Source organism: Dromaius novaehollandiae, chromosome 1 (assembly GCF_036370855.1).
Source record: "Dromaius novaehollandiae isolate bDroNov1 chromosome 1, bDroNov1.hap1, whole genome shotgun sequence".
Classification (NCBI taxonomy): domain Eukaryota; kingdom Metazoa; phylum Chordata; class Aves; order Casuariiformes; family Dromaiidae; genus Dromaius; species Dromaius novaehollandiae.
This window is the reverse complement of record NC_088098.1, coordinates 64,491,509-64,505,792: the sequence shown is the minus strand read 5'-3', so window position 1 is coordinate 64,505,792 and position 14,284 is coordinate 64,491,509. Positions and strand designations below refer to the sequence as shown.

Below are 14,284 nucleotides of genomic sequence, written 5' to 3'. Positions count from 1 at the left end.
TTTTCAAAGACAGATACTGTATCAGTACTAGAGGAGACTGTATTTTATCAAGTAAGCTTCCTAAATTCCTAGCAGTATTGCAAAGTATTCTCATTTACATATGTTAAAGTTATGGTCAACCATTAGGCCCATATGTCTTTTTTGAAGGATATGGTAAAAGCAGAACAAATCTAGATTTTTCAAATCTGTTTAGTACAAAACCAATCAAACACAACAAAATAAGCACCTTGTCGCTGCAGCACCAAACCCAGCATTTGTTGCAAGCACATATCCTCAGCTACTTGTTTCTTAAAGTTACTCAAACATTTCTATTCACATGCTCTTAAGACTGCAACTGGGAAGTCTAGGAAAACCTGAGTGTATGGCAGACAGTTGTGAAGCAAACTGGCTAAAAGTGGAGCATCAAAAAGCCCAGCAGTGAAATCACCATCTCTATTGCAGAGGCCAAATGACAAAGAGTCACTGTCTCTTGCCAGACAACTAATTCATCTGTACCGCTTTCCCTGGCTAAGAGCCACAGTCCTTGCAACCTCTGTATCTCTGAAAGAATGGGCTCCAAATCCCTGCGGGAATGTTTCATATTAAGGAGTGAATTAGGTAGGTGACATACTTACTATGCAGGACAATTAAGCAAAGTGTTACTGCCTCTAGTAGTGCTGAAGAGGAAAGGATACGTCCCCCTCCCACCAATTCCAACTCAAGCATGAAAGTGGCTCCCGTGAGGCTGCCCACAAGCAGGGCAGCAGTCACCACAGGCAGGCAGACCCATGCAATGGCACATGCGAAAAGGAGGGAATAAAGGTTCCCTGACCAGGGTATGCAGCAGCAGCTCAGACAAAGAGTGATAGGAACATTAAGAGTGGCAAGAAAAATCTACAATGAAATAATGAGAACCTTAAGCAGGCAAAATGTGGAAAGGGCTTGGAATACACTTATTAAATAACAGCAATGATATGAAAAGTGAAATTAAGACAAAACAGGCAAAAGCAACAAACAGATGTACTCAAGAAAAGCTGTCAGTTGCAGTAATAATCACATTCCACTGTCAGGGTTCATGCAGGGATTGACACACTCTCTCTCATCCTCTTCATGATGGCCAATATCTGCTTTTGATATTTTACATTTCCACTTTAATCAGTAAGCTTACAACCTGGGATCCAGGACCTACTCTAGAGAGCTTCCTCAGGCCATGAAAGGGAGAGAATTAGCCAAGAGAATTAATCAACCAGAGTGCATTCATCTGAAGATGTGAAACAGAGTTTAGGAATGTTTTTGAGTGGTTTTGAAAAGGGCTGGATTTGTTCAGGGTTTGGGGGAGGTGGCAAAGGTGGGAGGCAATGAAAATTTTGTCTACAAAAGTGATTTTGTTAGGAAGCTCCCATCTCAGGTCACAGACAGTCAAAGGCAGATCAGCCTGCGCTGTTAAAGGTGAGCTATAAAATTACTAGAGCTCCGACAGTGTCAGTTTAGAAAATGACTTCTCAGGAATTTTGTATTTCAGCTCCCATGTAATGGCTACCTGCAGAGGTCGCCATCCAGAAGAGTGTGAAAGGGAAGTGCTTCAACTTGTAGCGTTCAATGGAAACAACCCCCCACATTCCTGCTCAGTCACAGCAACCGTCCCCAGTTCTGCTCTGACATGAAGGATCTGAAATGAAACAGGCTTCTCCCTCTTCAGCCTGCTACCTGTAATACCTTCATTCTGCCCTCTTATTTTTCCCCGCCGTAAGCCAACAGTCAGAAGACACTTATAAAACAATCTTAAATCACAAACACACACAGGCATTTCTAAGCATTACTTGCTTTGGGAGACACTTCTGAGATCTCCAATGGCTTACTCTTACTCATTTAAGATGTTGAAGGAGTCTCTGCAATTGGGTCTGTCACAGAGCTGGCAAACCCAATCAGATCTGTAAACAAAGCAGCTGCTCAAAGGCACAATTTTAGCATGTTACCGTGAGCAACTGACCCTAATGCTCAATTTACTGCCATGAGCAAAGAGGTCCATAGCGAAGGTGAGCTGCTCCTTGCCTCCACTTGTCTGCAGGAGTAGTAGCCAGACTATTATATATGCTAACAAAGGAGTACACATTAGAGGGCATAACAGAGACAGACAGATGCTGTGCTGGAGACAGAGTCAGGGAGCTAAGGCTTCAGTGACCAGAAAAAGCTGATGAATAGCTTTACGATCAGGAATCGGAGATAACAAACAAGATAATTACTACAGAGCTGGTTGCAAGGACAGACTTTTTTCACCATCTTCCCTGAAGCACAAAGAGAGAGTAATTTGTTAAAAGGTAAGAGAAACAGTGAGAAATGTTTAGTATCAGCAAACAGCACGAAAAGCTCAGTGAGAAACAGAGGACACAGCACAGCAGGGCTCTGCTTGTGTTGTAGTAACACCCTTACAAGATACTACTGGGACATTCTAGTAAAAACCCAAAAGATTGGTCTGACAGTTCAACCTGTTGGACTTTCAGAAAAACCCCAGCCTCCTGCATTTGTTCTTCAGAATTCCTAAACCATGGGGAAGAATGCTAGGAAACGTTATTGTTACAATTGGTTACCACAAAAGGAAAAAGCAGGTAAATCTTCCACCTCAGTCAGGAAGTAGAAAGCATTTTAACAGCTCTAAAAGTATGATTACTTCACAAAATGAGGAGAACTTGATAGGTCAAGTGCTTTCGTACTTTGTTCCCCCATCTTCCCAAGTTCTCCCGGATACAGAGGAACCGTTCAGGCTTTCCCTGCCAAGCTGTACCACTCTGTTTCTCCAGCTGCACAGTTAAAAGCATCAGTTACTGCACTGTTTCCTCAATGCTGCTGATTCTAAACGAGCATCTTTCCAGTTGTCACTCTCCGCAATAGTCTGCGATAGCATCTCAAGGACAAGACTCCAGGAAGCAAGCAACCTGGGACAAGCCAAGAGCCAGGCCAAGCTGTGCCATGCCTTTACAAGCATTACCTGCTTTTACAGGACAGCTACAACAAACTTCTCACAAGAAATCCATTTCACTTATCACCCGTCCCATGAGCAAGAGATACACATGCCAAAGGATTCCTTTTATAACCAGATGATGTACAATTTGCAGCAAGTCAAGGCCTTATAAGTACATGATACACTCTCATACATTCAGCTCACTGCCAGTTCCAGAAATGGAATGGCTGTTCTTTATACTCCCACCCCAAAAAAGGATAGGCCAGACTAAGGATAATTTTTAAAAGTTAGCTTTGGTAAGAATTTAACTTCTTCCAAGAAAGAAGCCATAAATCTTTGAATTGCAATTGGCAATTAGTGCACCTCTGCACATCCTCCAACCAAAACTGGTTAAGGATACTTGATTTGAAGGTCCACAGAAGAATTACATACCATTAGTACTTAAATCCCCAAATCCAGTGAAGTCAGACCAAGGTATCGCTGCAAAACCCAACTGCCAGGAGAAGCCTTCCCCTTCCCGACTCCCTCCCTTCCAGAGGATGAAGCTGGTTGCATTGCAGCTGTCTCTGCAGAAGACCAGGTCAAGTTGCTGCACATGTGTATCTGGCTCAGCTGAGCTGCAGCCTACTGCAGCAAGGCAGATGCTACAGATGCGTGGGACTAGCAGGTAGTGCGGCAAAGGTCTCTTCAGAGCACTTACAGCTTTCTCATTCCAAGTCATTCCAGAGGGTGAGAAACATGTCAGAGCATTCAAAGGGTCCAACCTGCAGAAGCAGCATGGGAGACGTGGCAGCACTCCCAATAAAAAGCATCACATTAGCAGCCGCAGCTCAAGCATATCAATACTTCAGACGATCACATCAGAAGTTTGAGGATCTCTTTTTAATCTGGCCTAATGCAAGTTCAAGTGAAAGGATTTTAAAAATGGCTGGAAGATAACTTGTGTGGGTTGACAGGACATCTGAAGACATCTAATTCCCCATCTTCACTGCTATTTGTGGCATATTTAGTCCATCTTCTAGTCACAGAAAGAATTTCTAAACCTGGGCCCATTAGTAGCTAAGGATCTCCTGAGTTTTTCTGAACATATTTTACAGATATGTTTAAACCCCTCAGCACTTTGATCTTTAACTATCCTTCTGCTAATGAACATAAGTCAGTTTTAACTGCCTACAGGTGGCATCAGTGCTCTGCACTGTAGTCTGCATGCTGTCAGCACTAGTGCTAAAATACATTCAGCTTGCACAATAGTTTTACTACTGGAAAAGGTAAACCTTTCCCCTATCAGTTATAACAATACCACCCCAATGAAAGAATAATTTGGGAAACACAAACCTTCCTTGTTGTTTCACTAGAAAAACACCTCCCTTCCAAGTTTCATGTTTGGTAATACACGCTGAAGTGCAATTACTAGGCAGGCCAAAAGTAAAGGCCCACATACCCACATCTTGCAACCTCTCCCCAGTTTCTGCCATTTCACTGAACTATCCAGATAGGTTTCCACCCAAAGCTTCCACCCAAAGCTTACATAAGTCGGTGCTTGTCACTATGAGTTTACTAACAGAGAATACCTAACACGAGAACCCAAACTTCTAAAGGTGCGCCAAGAGCAGCTTAGCTGAGCCATGGGATGGGAGGGAATACAAAGTGGCAGATGAGAATGGGCTGCATGAAACAGTCAGATCCAAGCAGCAGAAAAAAACAGAGACAAAACAAAAAACAGACAAGGAAGGAGTAAAGGTGTTACACACAAAGAGCCAAGCAGGGCGTACTCAGAAATCGGGTCCTCCTGCCACCAGGCTTGAACGTCACTCTCTCAGATGCACAGTTAAACTTCGCACAGCCTGTGAGAAAACAAAAACGGGAAGAACAGAGAAAGGAGAGGAGAAGAGACAGAACACCACTACAAGATGTTAGCAATTTGAGGCTGGAGGGGTGAAATGCATTAACATGACACACAAGAACAAGCCTCAAAGAGTGGACCAAGGAGTATGCAGACACAATATACAGAGCAAAGAGATTCCTTCCAAAGCATCCAGACATTAGGCCAAGTTTGCTGTGTTAATCTCCAGCACATAACCCAACTATAAGGTTGCAGTCAATAGGAAAGACAAATCCTGGCAGAAGTATCCAATTAGAAAAGGCACTGTGCAACTCTAAGTACAGGGAGGCACGAGTAGCTCCAATGTACTTGAAACAGTTCATTAAAAAAAAAAATCTCTATAGAAAGTTTCTCCCAAAAGCCTTTTTCTATTTTCTGTTTTTACTTCTCCAGTTCTAGCAAAACCACTTGTTAAAATTGATGCATTCAATCAGCCTATGGGAAAGCTTTTCAAAATGGTGTTAAAGGATAAAAACTGAAACACTTAAGTCCATAGAAGTACAGGAATCATAATCTATGATCCCCTCAATGACTGGCAGAAAAAACCTTCCCTCCCAAATAAATCAGAGATGAGTCTTTGAGAAATTATTTAATAATATAACAACAAATTACAAGTAATCCATGACTTGAGTGAGGTGAGCAGTTTATTCCTACCACTCCATCCTCCCATGCAAAGTCTTCCTTCCAGAATAACTCCTGAATGCACAATTGCAGAACATGAATCTTTTTTTCCACCTCAGATTACTAAAAACTTCCACTGATAGAAACAGCCAAAGCAGTTTCGACATCTAAAGGACTTTCACTGTCTTCTGAAATTTCCTAGCATTTCAATTATCTGTTTGCACAAAAGCTGCTCCTCCCCTTCTTTAAATCTCACTTCACATTTGCCTTCCCATTCTCATCTGTCTCTTTATCCTTTCAGCTTTTAGCTAACGCCTTTCTTCCAGATCAGAATACCGCTGCTATCACACTGCCTTCTTTTGTATTCTCCTTAGTGTTTTCATTAGAGGAGAGGAGTTCATATACTATATATTCATCACTTCAGCAAAAACTTCAGCTCACTTCATCTATGCGAGAACACAGAAATCTAGTTGCAAAAAACCATTCTTATTAGTCTCCAAACATAGGTCAAATTCCCAATCTACTTTACAATATGTTTTAAAAATCAAGTTTCATCAGGCTGAGCATTCCTCAAAAACAACACTGATGCAAAACTTGACACTAACTCCATCTAAAGTCTTACCTTGGCCTGGTGCAGAAAGGCTTGGTACCGAAAGGGCACCATCACTGGTAAAGGCAGAGTAGAGATTTTCGCTAGAAGGTGAAGGTTTGAGGGGCTGTAACAAATGGTTCTGTCCAGTCTCTGGCCCGCTACCAGGAGGATGAAGAGTCTGCTGTGGGGGCAAGACCGATGGTGCACTCTGAGCTGACAAATTGCCTACAGGAAGAATCAAGATGAAATACATTTAACATTTCAGCTTTCCCAAATTATTTTCCAAGTTTTTGTCATTGCTCCCAATGGATAGGAGAAACAACAGAGGAAAGCATGATTGAACATTTAGGGGGGAGTGAAGTCACTAGCAAGTAGCTCAAATGCTCATTTGAGCTATTATGCCAGTGGTACAGGGAAAAAAAGCCACCTGAAGGACATCATCCTCTGGTCAAGCATGACAACTGGGGGGGGGGGAGCCACACACCACAGCAGGGAGGGAACCACTATATAAGATTGTGAAAAGTAATATTAATTTGATTTAATTTAGTTTCAAGGCAACTATGTCTCAGCTCACTGCCACAGGCTCATACATAGCTCCTCTATTACATAACAAAAATAGAAGTGAAACCCTGGGTGACTGAATACATATGTACTCTGCTGAATTATGTGGATTTACCAAAAATATGCTGTAAGCAGTAACAAGTACTTCTGCTCACAGTGCTGGCCCTCCAACATTGTTTACTTGGTGCCACAGGATTTGAGGGATATCTACACCTACATAGCAAGGATCTGAAATCCATGCCATTCAAACAGTCATAGAATTATTTTTCTGAGTTCTATTTAGTACGAAAATAGTTTTAATAAGAATGCAATCCTTCACTATTGAAACATTTTCTTATTCAGTTTGGAAAGTATATAAAACCACTACTCAATAGAAATTCTCTACTTTGACATCTATCAGCTATTATTTTAGTTTCTGAAGTGTAAGGATACCAGCAGTACTATGCTCAAGTGCTGCTAAAGTGGGGGGGGGGGGGAAGTATTTCAGTATGTCAGTATGTGAGTAAAGAAACCAGTTCCATTCTGCAAAATCAGATCCAGAAGGGAATAAGACAAGTTTATCTAAAAACCAAAGTTTTTCCCTGTACTTTAAATTTATACTTTTGACTCTGGAAAGCATATTCCCCAGTCCTCCTAATCAGAGTCCTGAGACTAGTCTCTACAAAATAAGACCCAAAACTTTAAAATTACTCTTATGAAACAATATAGTAACACTGATCTTTCAGTCCACAAACTAGCAAAAGCCATTTAGAAGTTTTTAAATTTAAAGGTCTCTCTTTAAAGATCATTTAAAGATCTCAGCATGAGACAGAACCAACAACGTACTATCTATATTAGAAGTCATACTGGCACTCAAAAGGCTTGGGGAAAAGTCTTACCTGATAGCTGAGGGCTCTTATTTCCCTGGGAGCTGCTACGACTGGATTTGCTGCTTTTTCCTTTAGTGGGGCGTCTCCTCCTTCCCGAAAGAGGTGCAGCCGGGGGGATAATTACTGCAGGTGGAATCTTTCCCAACTTCGTGTATAGTGATTCAATCTCCTGCTTCTGGCGGCTCTGCAGCTCCTGAATCTCTTTAAGGTGCCTAAAAAGTTACAGAAGAAAATTACTTAAAAAGTATAAGTATATACATGCAATATATTGTATAATATGTATGTATATTGTACATATACAATTACATGTATATACATACAATCCCTCCCCCCCCCCCCCCCCAACATGAGCATCTTTAGTCAAACTCCCACTAACATGCAAGACAGGATGAAATATATCTTGACCACAAATAACCACTGAACACATACAGCAAAATACTTGTCATTTTCCATTGTGGTCTCATTGTGGCCAGAATTCCAATACGAAGTTCCCAATGTTGTAATTGTAAAGCCAGGAAAAACAGAAGTACAACAAAGGACACACACCTACTGTAGAAGGTCCGATCATTCAACATAAATGCTACAGAAATAACTAATTACTCATTTTGAGAGGTATGGCCTTGGAGACTTCCGTGTTACTACTGTATTAAATTTTCAGAGCTGTTATATACACAAGATATGAAATTGCCAGGTGCCATTTAAAAAGTTTGACTTTCAACATAAATAAATTAGTGCATCACATTCCTTGACTTTTAAGCTTCTCTCTAAGCCAACAGAGATTCTTCAGGAGGAGAGAGAACCATCAGAAATGCCAGGAGTGCATGTTAGAAATGCAGAGCTGTTCGTCATTTAAAGTAAGACATCAATATTTCCAATAGCTACTAAATTTCAATGGTATGCAAGAACTATAAATCTTCAGAGTTTCATCTCATCCATACTGTGACAAATAATCTACATATAAACCTATGCAGCAAGGCTACAGATTAGAAAACTAAGCTCATCAAGTGCGCACATGCGTTTTTGGAACAATTAATGTACTACTTCACCTCTAAAAAAAATCTTACTTACCATGCAAAGACTGACAATCAGTCCTGACATTTAGCAAAAGTTTAATCTTTTAAAGTAGTCTATCTTTCTTTGTTTAAAATAAAAAGTACAGTCTAGATGAAATGAAAAGAAGTTCATATAGTCTCCGTTACATACATTGCACACTTGACTACTTATTTTACTCTCAAAATGGAAGGGGGAGGAGGAAGGAAAAAAAAGGCATACTTCTCCCGTAACCGACGGAGTTCCAATTTCAAGTCTTCATCTTCAATATCCGACTCGTTGTCACTGCTCATGTAAGAAGAGTTGAATGAGTTGCTAAGGCTCTGAGCAGGGAGGCTGATCTTTGACCCCAGAGGCTGGTGGGAGTCTGGGCTCCCCGAGCCATCATCCAGCTCCTTAGCCATCCCGCTCAAGAAGGCGGCCTCCAGCTCCAAGGACGGGCCATTCATGTGTGGGGACTGCCTTCCTTCCAATTCTTTCTGAGGAGCTGCAGCTGAAGCAGCAACTTGTTCCAAGTCCACAGAGAGAGGAAGAGTCATTGGCTCTTTCTCTGCACAGGTGATCTCATCCTGAGTCTTGGACACTGAGAAGCGCCCCACTTGATCCGTTGTTGTTGTCACCTGGAATCGCCCAACCTTCGTAGGCTGACCAACATCTACTGGCAATTGCACCACATGAATTGAGCAAGGAGTATCATCTACCACATCCAAGGATGAGCCAGCGACAGCCTCACTTTTCCGACTACCAGCCTGCTTTACCAGTGTACTCTCTGGGCTACTGCCAGAAAGAGATGAAGATTCAGAGGAGGTGGTTTCAAATTGCACTGGCTTAGTTTCAGGTTTGTCATTCTCTTTTAGCACATCATCCACTGCCACTGAGACCTAGGATAAAAAGATAAATCAAGCAGACTTTTATTTCTTCCTTAACATGGTGCTCCGATTTACCTCTCAAAAGTAACAAGTATCTGAGAGGGGAAAATAACTAGTTTCCTTGCAATGTCACATGGAAAGTTTCTTCCACCTTCCAAGTATCATGCTGCCACTCAAAAACAACAGTTCTGGATAATTTGGACGATTTAACTCCAAAAAACAGAAGATTCAGAGGAGACTTTCTTCACAGACAAGACCAAGTGAGTATCCCAACATTAAGTTAGACAAAAAAGCAGTGAACATTAAAGACCAAGGCCAAGAATCACACAGCTAAGCCCTGACACGATGAAGTGCTGTCTTCACAAACTAGACCTGTATGACCTAGTGCAACCTCTGCCTTGAAAGAGAACAGTGTCTGAACAAAACACCGCATTCACAAGCTCAGTATGGACACTTTCTCTCAATAGGAAAGTCTCCCAAGAGGCAAACTGAGCCGGCAATAGGCAGTAACTGCTCGGCAAGGATTCTGGATCAACAACCAGATCAGTTTAACATTTCCTACCTGAAACCGTCCCATCTTAAGAATACCAGCTCCTGCTGTGGTAGCCATAGCACTGCTCTCTCTACCACATGATGCTGAAACTATGAAAGAAGAGAATGGGACAGAGAAGAAAATTAGAAACAAATTATTTGAATTCCAACCATTTCTTTTTTATCTAGTTCAAACTTATCAGTTAACTTTTGGCAGGCCTTTGGATTCACTGAACCTGATCTCATTTCTCAACTTTATCATTTAGAATATAAAACTGCAGTTTTAAAATGAAGTATTTTTCTATCAAGTGTTCCTGCAAAGTACAGTAGCCAAAGAATCAAAAACAGACAAAATTTATGTAAGGCAGAACTGGTAACAGGGATTTTCTTCATTTTTTATTTTAAGTCAGTACCCACAGTGATTAGCTGAATTTCACAAATGCCAAAGACAATGTATTAACAGAAAAGTGGTTAAGTTAGAGAAATGCTATAAATCACATTTTTTTTTCAAAGCAGCCTATCTGAAGCCTTCAGAGCTGGATTCTTGGATGTCAGCTCCAAATTTTATTCCTATATGCACTGATGGTATAAGGTTACAAAGCTTAAAAAAAAGCAATCTATTTTTAAACCAGTTGTATTGGACAACTTGCTATGTTTATTAAGCAACCTCCCTGTTCATTTAGTTTTACCATATAAACTTCAGCAGGCAGAAAACACCTCATTTTCTCATAAGAAAATGAGTTCTATGGTACAGTTTACTATTAACACGCCAAAATGGAACTATACTATTTTCCTATTGGTTTTATTCGCTTTTGAAGGTTTGCCATTGAACTTCAGAGGCATGTGCAAGTTCTCAAATATTGTTTACTAACTAGTTTAGAAATAATTTTAGTACTACATTGACAGTCTCTAAAAAAAATTTTTTTTTTTAATTAAAATAAGCAGGGGAATACTGACTGGAAAGTCTCAAACTCCCCTCCCCCCCCCCAAACTGCACTTGTTTTATACATCCAACACATTCTAGAAGTTCCCAGAACAGGTAAACTTTAAACTGTTGAACTTCTTTAGATTTGAAAATTATTGATCATTCAAGCTTCAGTTGTTCATCATCCACTCAAACCTCAGTTGAGAAACGAGAACACAGTCTTTTTCCTACTATCTTTAATTTTTTTGATTGTTTAATTTTCATTTCTCCATCTATATAGGAAGGAAACTCTCTTAGGTTAGGAAGAGAGCGCTACATATAGGACACAACATAATGACACAAAATGAAAGGCCTTAGTCCTGTTGCCAAGAATATATCACAAGACAGAAAACAGTTCCTTCACATCCTGAAGCTGTACCTTAGCAGCGTACTTGAGATTCTTTGCAGGTCTTAATTTAGCATTTTGGATGGCTTTAAATCCTAGATCAATTACTATAACATGTATATATTATTCCCATCTCCTGGCCTACAGTGGAAAATTTCAGTCTAGTTATTAAAAACTAGTACACTTCCTAAAAAAAAAAAAAATTGCCATTTTCTGACTTCTTAAAAAATTCCATATCCTTCCAGCTTGCTAGTCCGTTCAATTGGTGTTATATCTCCAAGTTGAGGAACCATCTGAAATAATAAAAGGCTGTTTTACCATCTTTTTGAGACTGTGCTGCTGTAGATACCAGCCCGGTAACCGTTGTGGATGCTACTGAGGGCACAGACTAAGTTCAAGGAAAAAAAAAAAAAAAAAAAAAAGAAAGAAAAATTAGTTTGATCGAACTCCATCTATCACTTTGTGTAATATAGAATCTTTTAATTCCATCAGGACTAAGATATGACCCATGACAAGAACAATGCAAGAGATTTTTTAACCTCCAAAGCAAGCAACATCAGGAACAGGTTTTGCACACCTTATGACCTGAGACTGCCAGCAGAACCTCCTTTTTTTCATTTTGCAGAAGTAAGGCATAAGTAGTCACTTGGAGATCACTATGTCAATCATTATCCTGTTTTCTATAGAACTTTTGTTATAATCTCTAAAAAAGTTCAGAGCCACAATTTAAACATCTCTCCCAAATTAAGACTGACATACTGCTCATTTAGTATTCTTTTTCCCCTTATTCCATGGTTACTTCCCCTTCTAATTTGATATAGTTGTCCAATGACTTCACCAGAAAAGCTGCACTAAGATGTAACACCAAAATTAGCCTCTAGAAACACAGAATCCACTGCAACCTATATGTTTTTCTCATAACATGACGGCATCACATCTGGTTGCCTCAGTCCCACAGTCTAAAAGGTCACTCTTCAGTCTACATTTACAGAGTTGAGTCAAAAAGCAGAATATTGAACATTTTTATTTTAAGAATTTAAAAATTGGCACAGTGGTATTAAAGACAGTGACCTAAGAGCACAAATGTGAGAAAACATGGAAGTTATTCAAGACCACTAATTGCTAGGTTTGCAAACTTACACAGGCAGGAGCAGACGTCACTGGAACAGTCTCTGGACTAAGGGTTCTTCTCAGCTTAGCATCCAGATCTTCCAATGGCTGCTGGGACTGATGAAAAAAAAAATAGTAAACAGCTGCTCTAGCACAAGAGAAATACACACACTGCATTTCAGAAACTGCAGCCATGTTTAATATTCAAATTTAAAGCAGTCGGTACAGCTGCAATATTTCTATCACCTTTAGTTCCTACATGGTTAAATTTCACATGTATAGCAAAGCAAGACTGGAAGAAACTGAAGTAACACATTTATTAAAAATAGAAAAGAAGTGTTAACTGGTATTTCTATTATTCTTTAAGTTGGATTTTTGCATTCCCACTCTGCTGAACTGTGTAAACACATTATGAGCCTCCAAGTTCTACAGTTTCTGATCCATAAGGAGGAGGTGGTAGTTTATATTATGGATTATGCAAACTCTTGAAGTAAGGAATTAAAAATCACAAAAACAAGCTCTTAAAAGACTTCAAACACATACTTATTATTTCAAAAGCAAACATCCTCTTCAGATTGAGGATAACACAAGTTTAAAAAAAATCAATTTTTTCTTAATTTTGAGTCAGAAGTTGCCTCAAAGACGCTATCTGGATGGACTGACTTTAAGAGAAAGAGGGCAGTAGGGGCAGAGTCTCTCTGAAGTAGAATTGTTACTTAGATTTCAGCTGCTTGAGTCCTCATTCAAAAAGACTCAAGTTTGGCTAAATTACTAGGAGAGGAAGGGACAGGGAAGGCTACGGGGAGGGAGATATCTAAAATTATCTTAAATATGAGAAAAGCTTGCATGCACTCAAAATTGTGAATGAGGGCCACATCCATAAGATAAATATGAAAGAAAACAAGTGCTGGCAGATGTCATTAAGTTGGAATTTTGACCCCATATAGTAGAAATTTCCACCCAAACTTCAGCATCATGAATCTCTCCAAGGCTTTTATATAAAAAAGCCAGGACTTGATAGGGCTGAAACTGAGGGCATGGCAACACAAAAACGTTACCTTCCACTTCCAAGAAAGTTGAAGTTAGAGGTACTCCATAGCAAAAAAAGAGATTTAACAGATTTGCCAGGATCACATTCCTCCTGAATTGTAGACTTCAAAACAAGCAAAAAACACAAAACAAAAAACTCAAGAACAAAAACACCCCATATCAACTCCAAATTAAAAAAAGGGATACAGACTGCAGGACTCTGTTCAGGAATCAAAATCTCTAGCAGATAAGTGGACTAAGTTAATTCAATAATAACGTAAAATAAAGAGGAGATTTCGTCTGGAATACTGTACAGGTTTTCATCACTCATGCTCACAAAACGGAGGAGCTGAAATAAAATGGTCAGGGTATAGAGATTCTCTTTTATGGAGGAAGGGTAGCAAAAATTAAGCTTGGGAAAAAATAATAATCTGAATATACTTTACAGACAAATTTAAGGAGTAAACAGAGAACAACTATTTAAGACTGAGGAAGAGCCTGACCTAAACTGGTCTTGAGATACTCCGCACTCTGTTGGCAAATTAGGGGTAGATCACTAAGCAAAGAGAAAAGTTTGCGCACGGAGCTACTGACAGGAACAATAATGAAGGCATGCTTATCTATTTTAAGACAAATCAATATTTTTTCAGACAGTATTTATGTGATGGGGCCAATGTGCTTAACAGTGGACTAGATTTGATCCAGTTGGTTTCCTCTCATTTTGTCTCATGCTCCCAGATCATCGCCTCCAAGTTCAAATGAGAGGTGAAAGTAGGTAAGCTGTTTGCAGAGGACAAGCAAGGGGTCTATATTAGCATCTTTTCTGTATCACAGATCCTACTAGGAGGACCTATAATAAACAGGAAGATGTTTTCTGCAGTGGTATGGTGCTCAAGTCATGTAGGTGGCTTCAAAACCTTTG

At 39.9% G+C, this 14,284-nt stretch overlaps 1 protein-coding gene across 13 annotated transcripts in view; it reads right to left on the bottom strand.

Annotated features, from left to right (window-relative positions):
* WNK1 (WNK lysine deficient protein kinase 1) overlaps positions 1-14,284 on the bottom strand; it is a 111,460-nt gene that overhangs the window by 4,556 nt on the left and 92,620 nt on the right. For 5 of the 13 annotated variants that reach the window (XM_064514884.1, XM_064514901.1, XM_064514917.1 and 2 more), the window contains 8 exons: positions 12,364-12,450; positions 11,542-11,611; positions 9,945-10,024; positions 8,736-9,394; positions 7,473-7,675; positions 6,064-6,258; positions 4,690-4,782; positions 2,223-2,264 (listed from right to left, as the gene is read on the bottom strand). In XM_064514884.1, coding sequence (XP_064370954.1) covers positions 2,223-2,264; positions 4,690-4,782; positions 6,064-6,258; positions 7,473-7,675; positions 8,736-9,394; positions 9,945-10,024; positions 11,542-11,611; positions 12,364-12,450 — 1,429 coding nt within the window. Of the gene's footprint in view, positions 1-2,222; positions 2,265-3,638; positions 3,703-4,689; positions 4,783-6,063; positions 6,259-7,472; positions 7,676-8,735; positions 9,395-9,944; positions 10,025-11,541; positions 11,612-12,363; positions 12,451-14,284 lie in introns of all 13 variants that reach the window. The other 8 variants (XM_064514923.1, XM_064514907.1, XM_064514947.1 and 5 more) reach the window with 5 other exon arrangements.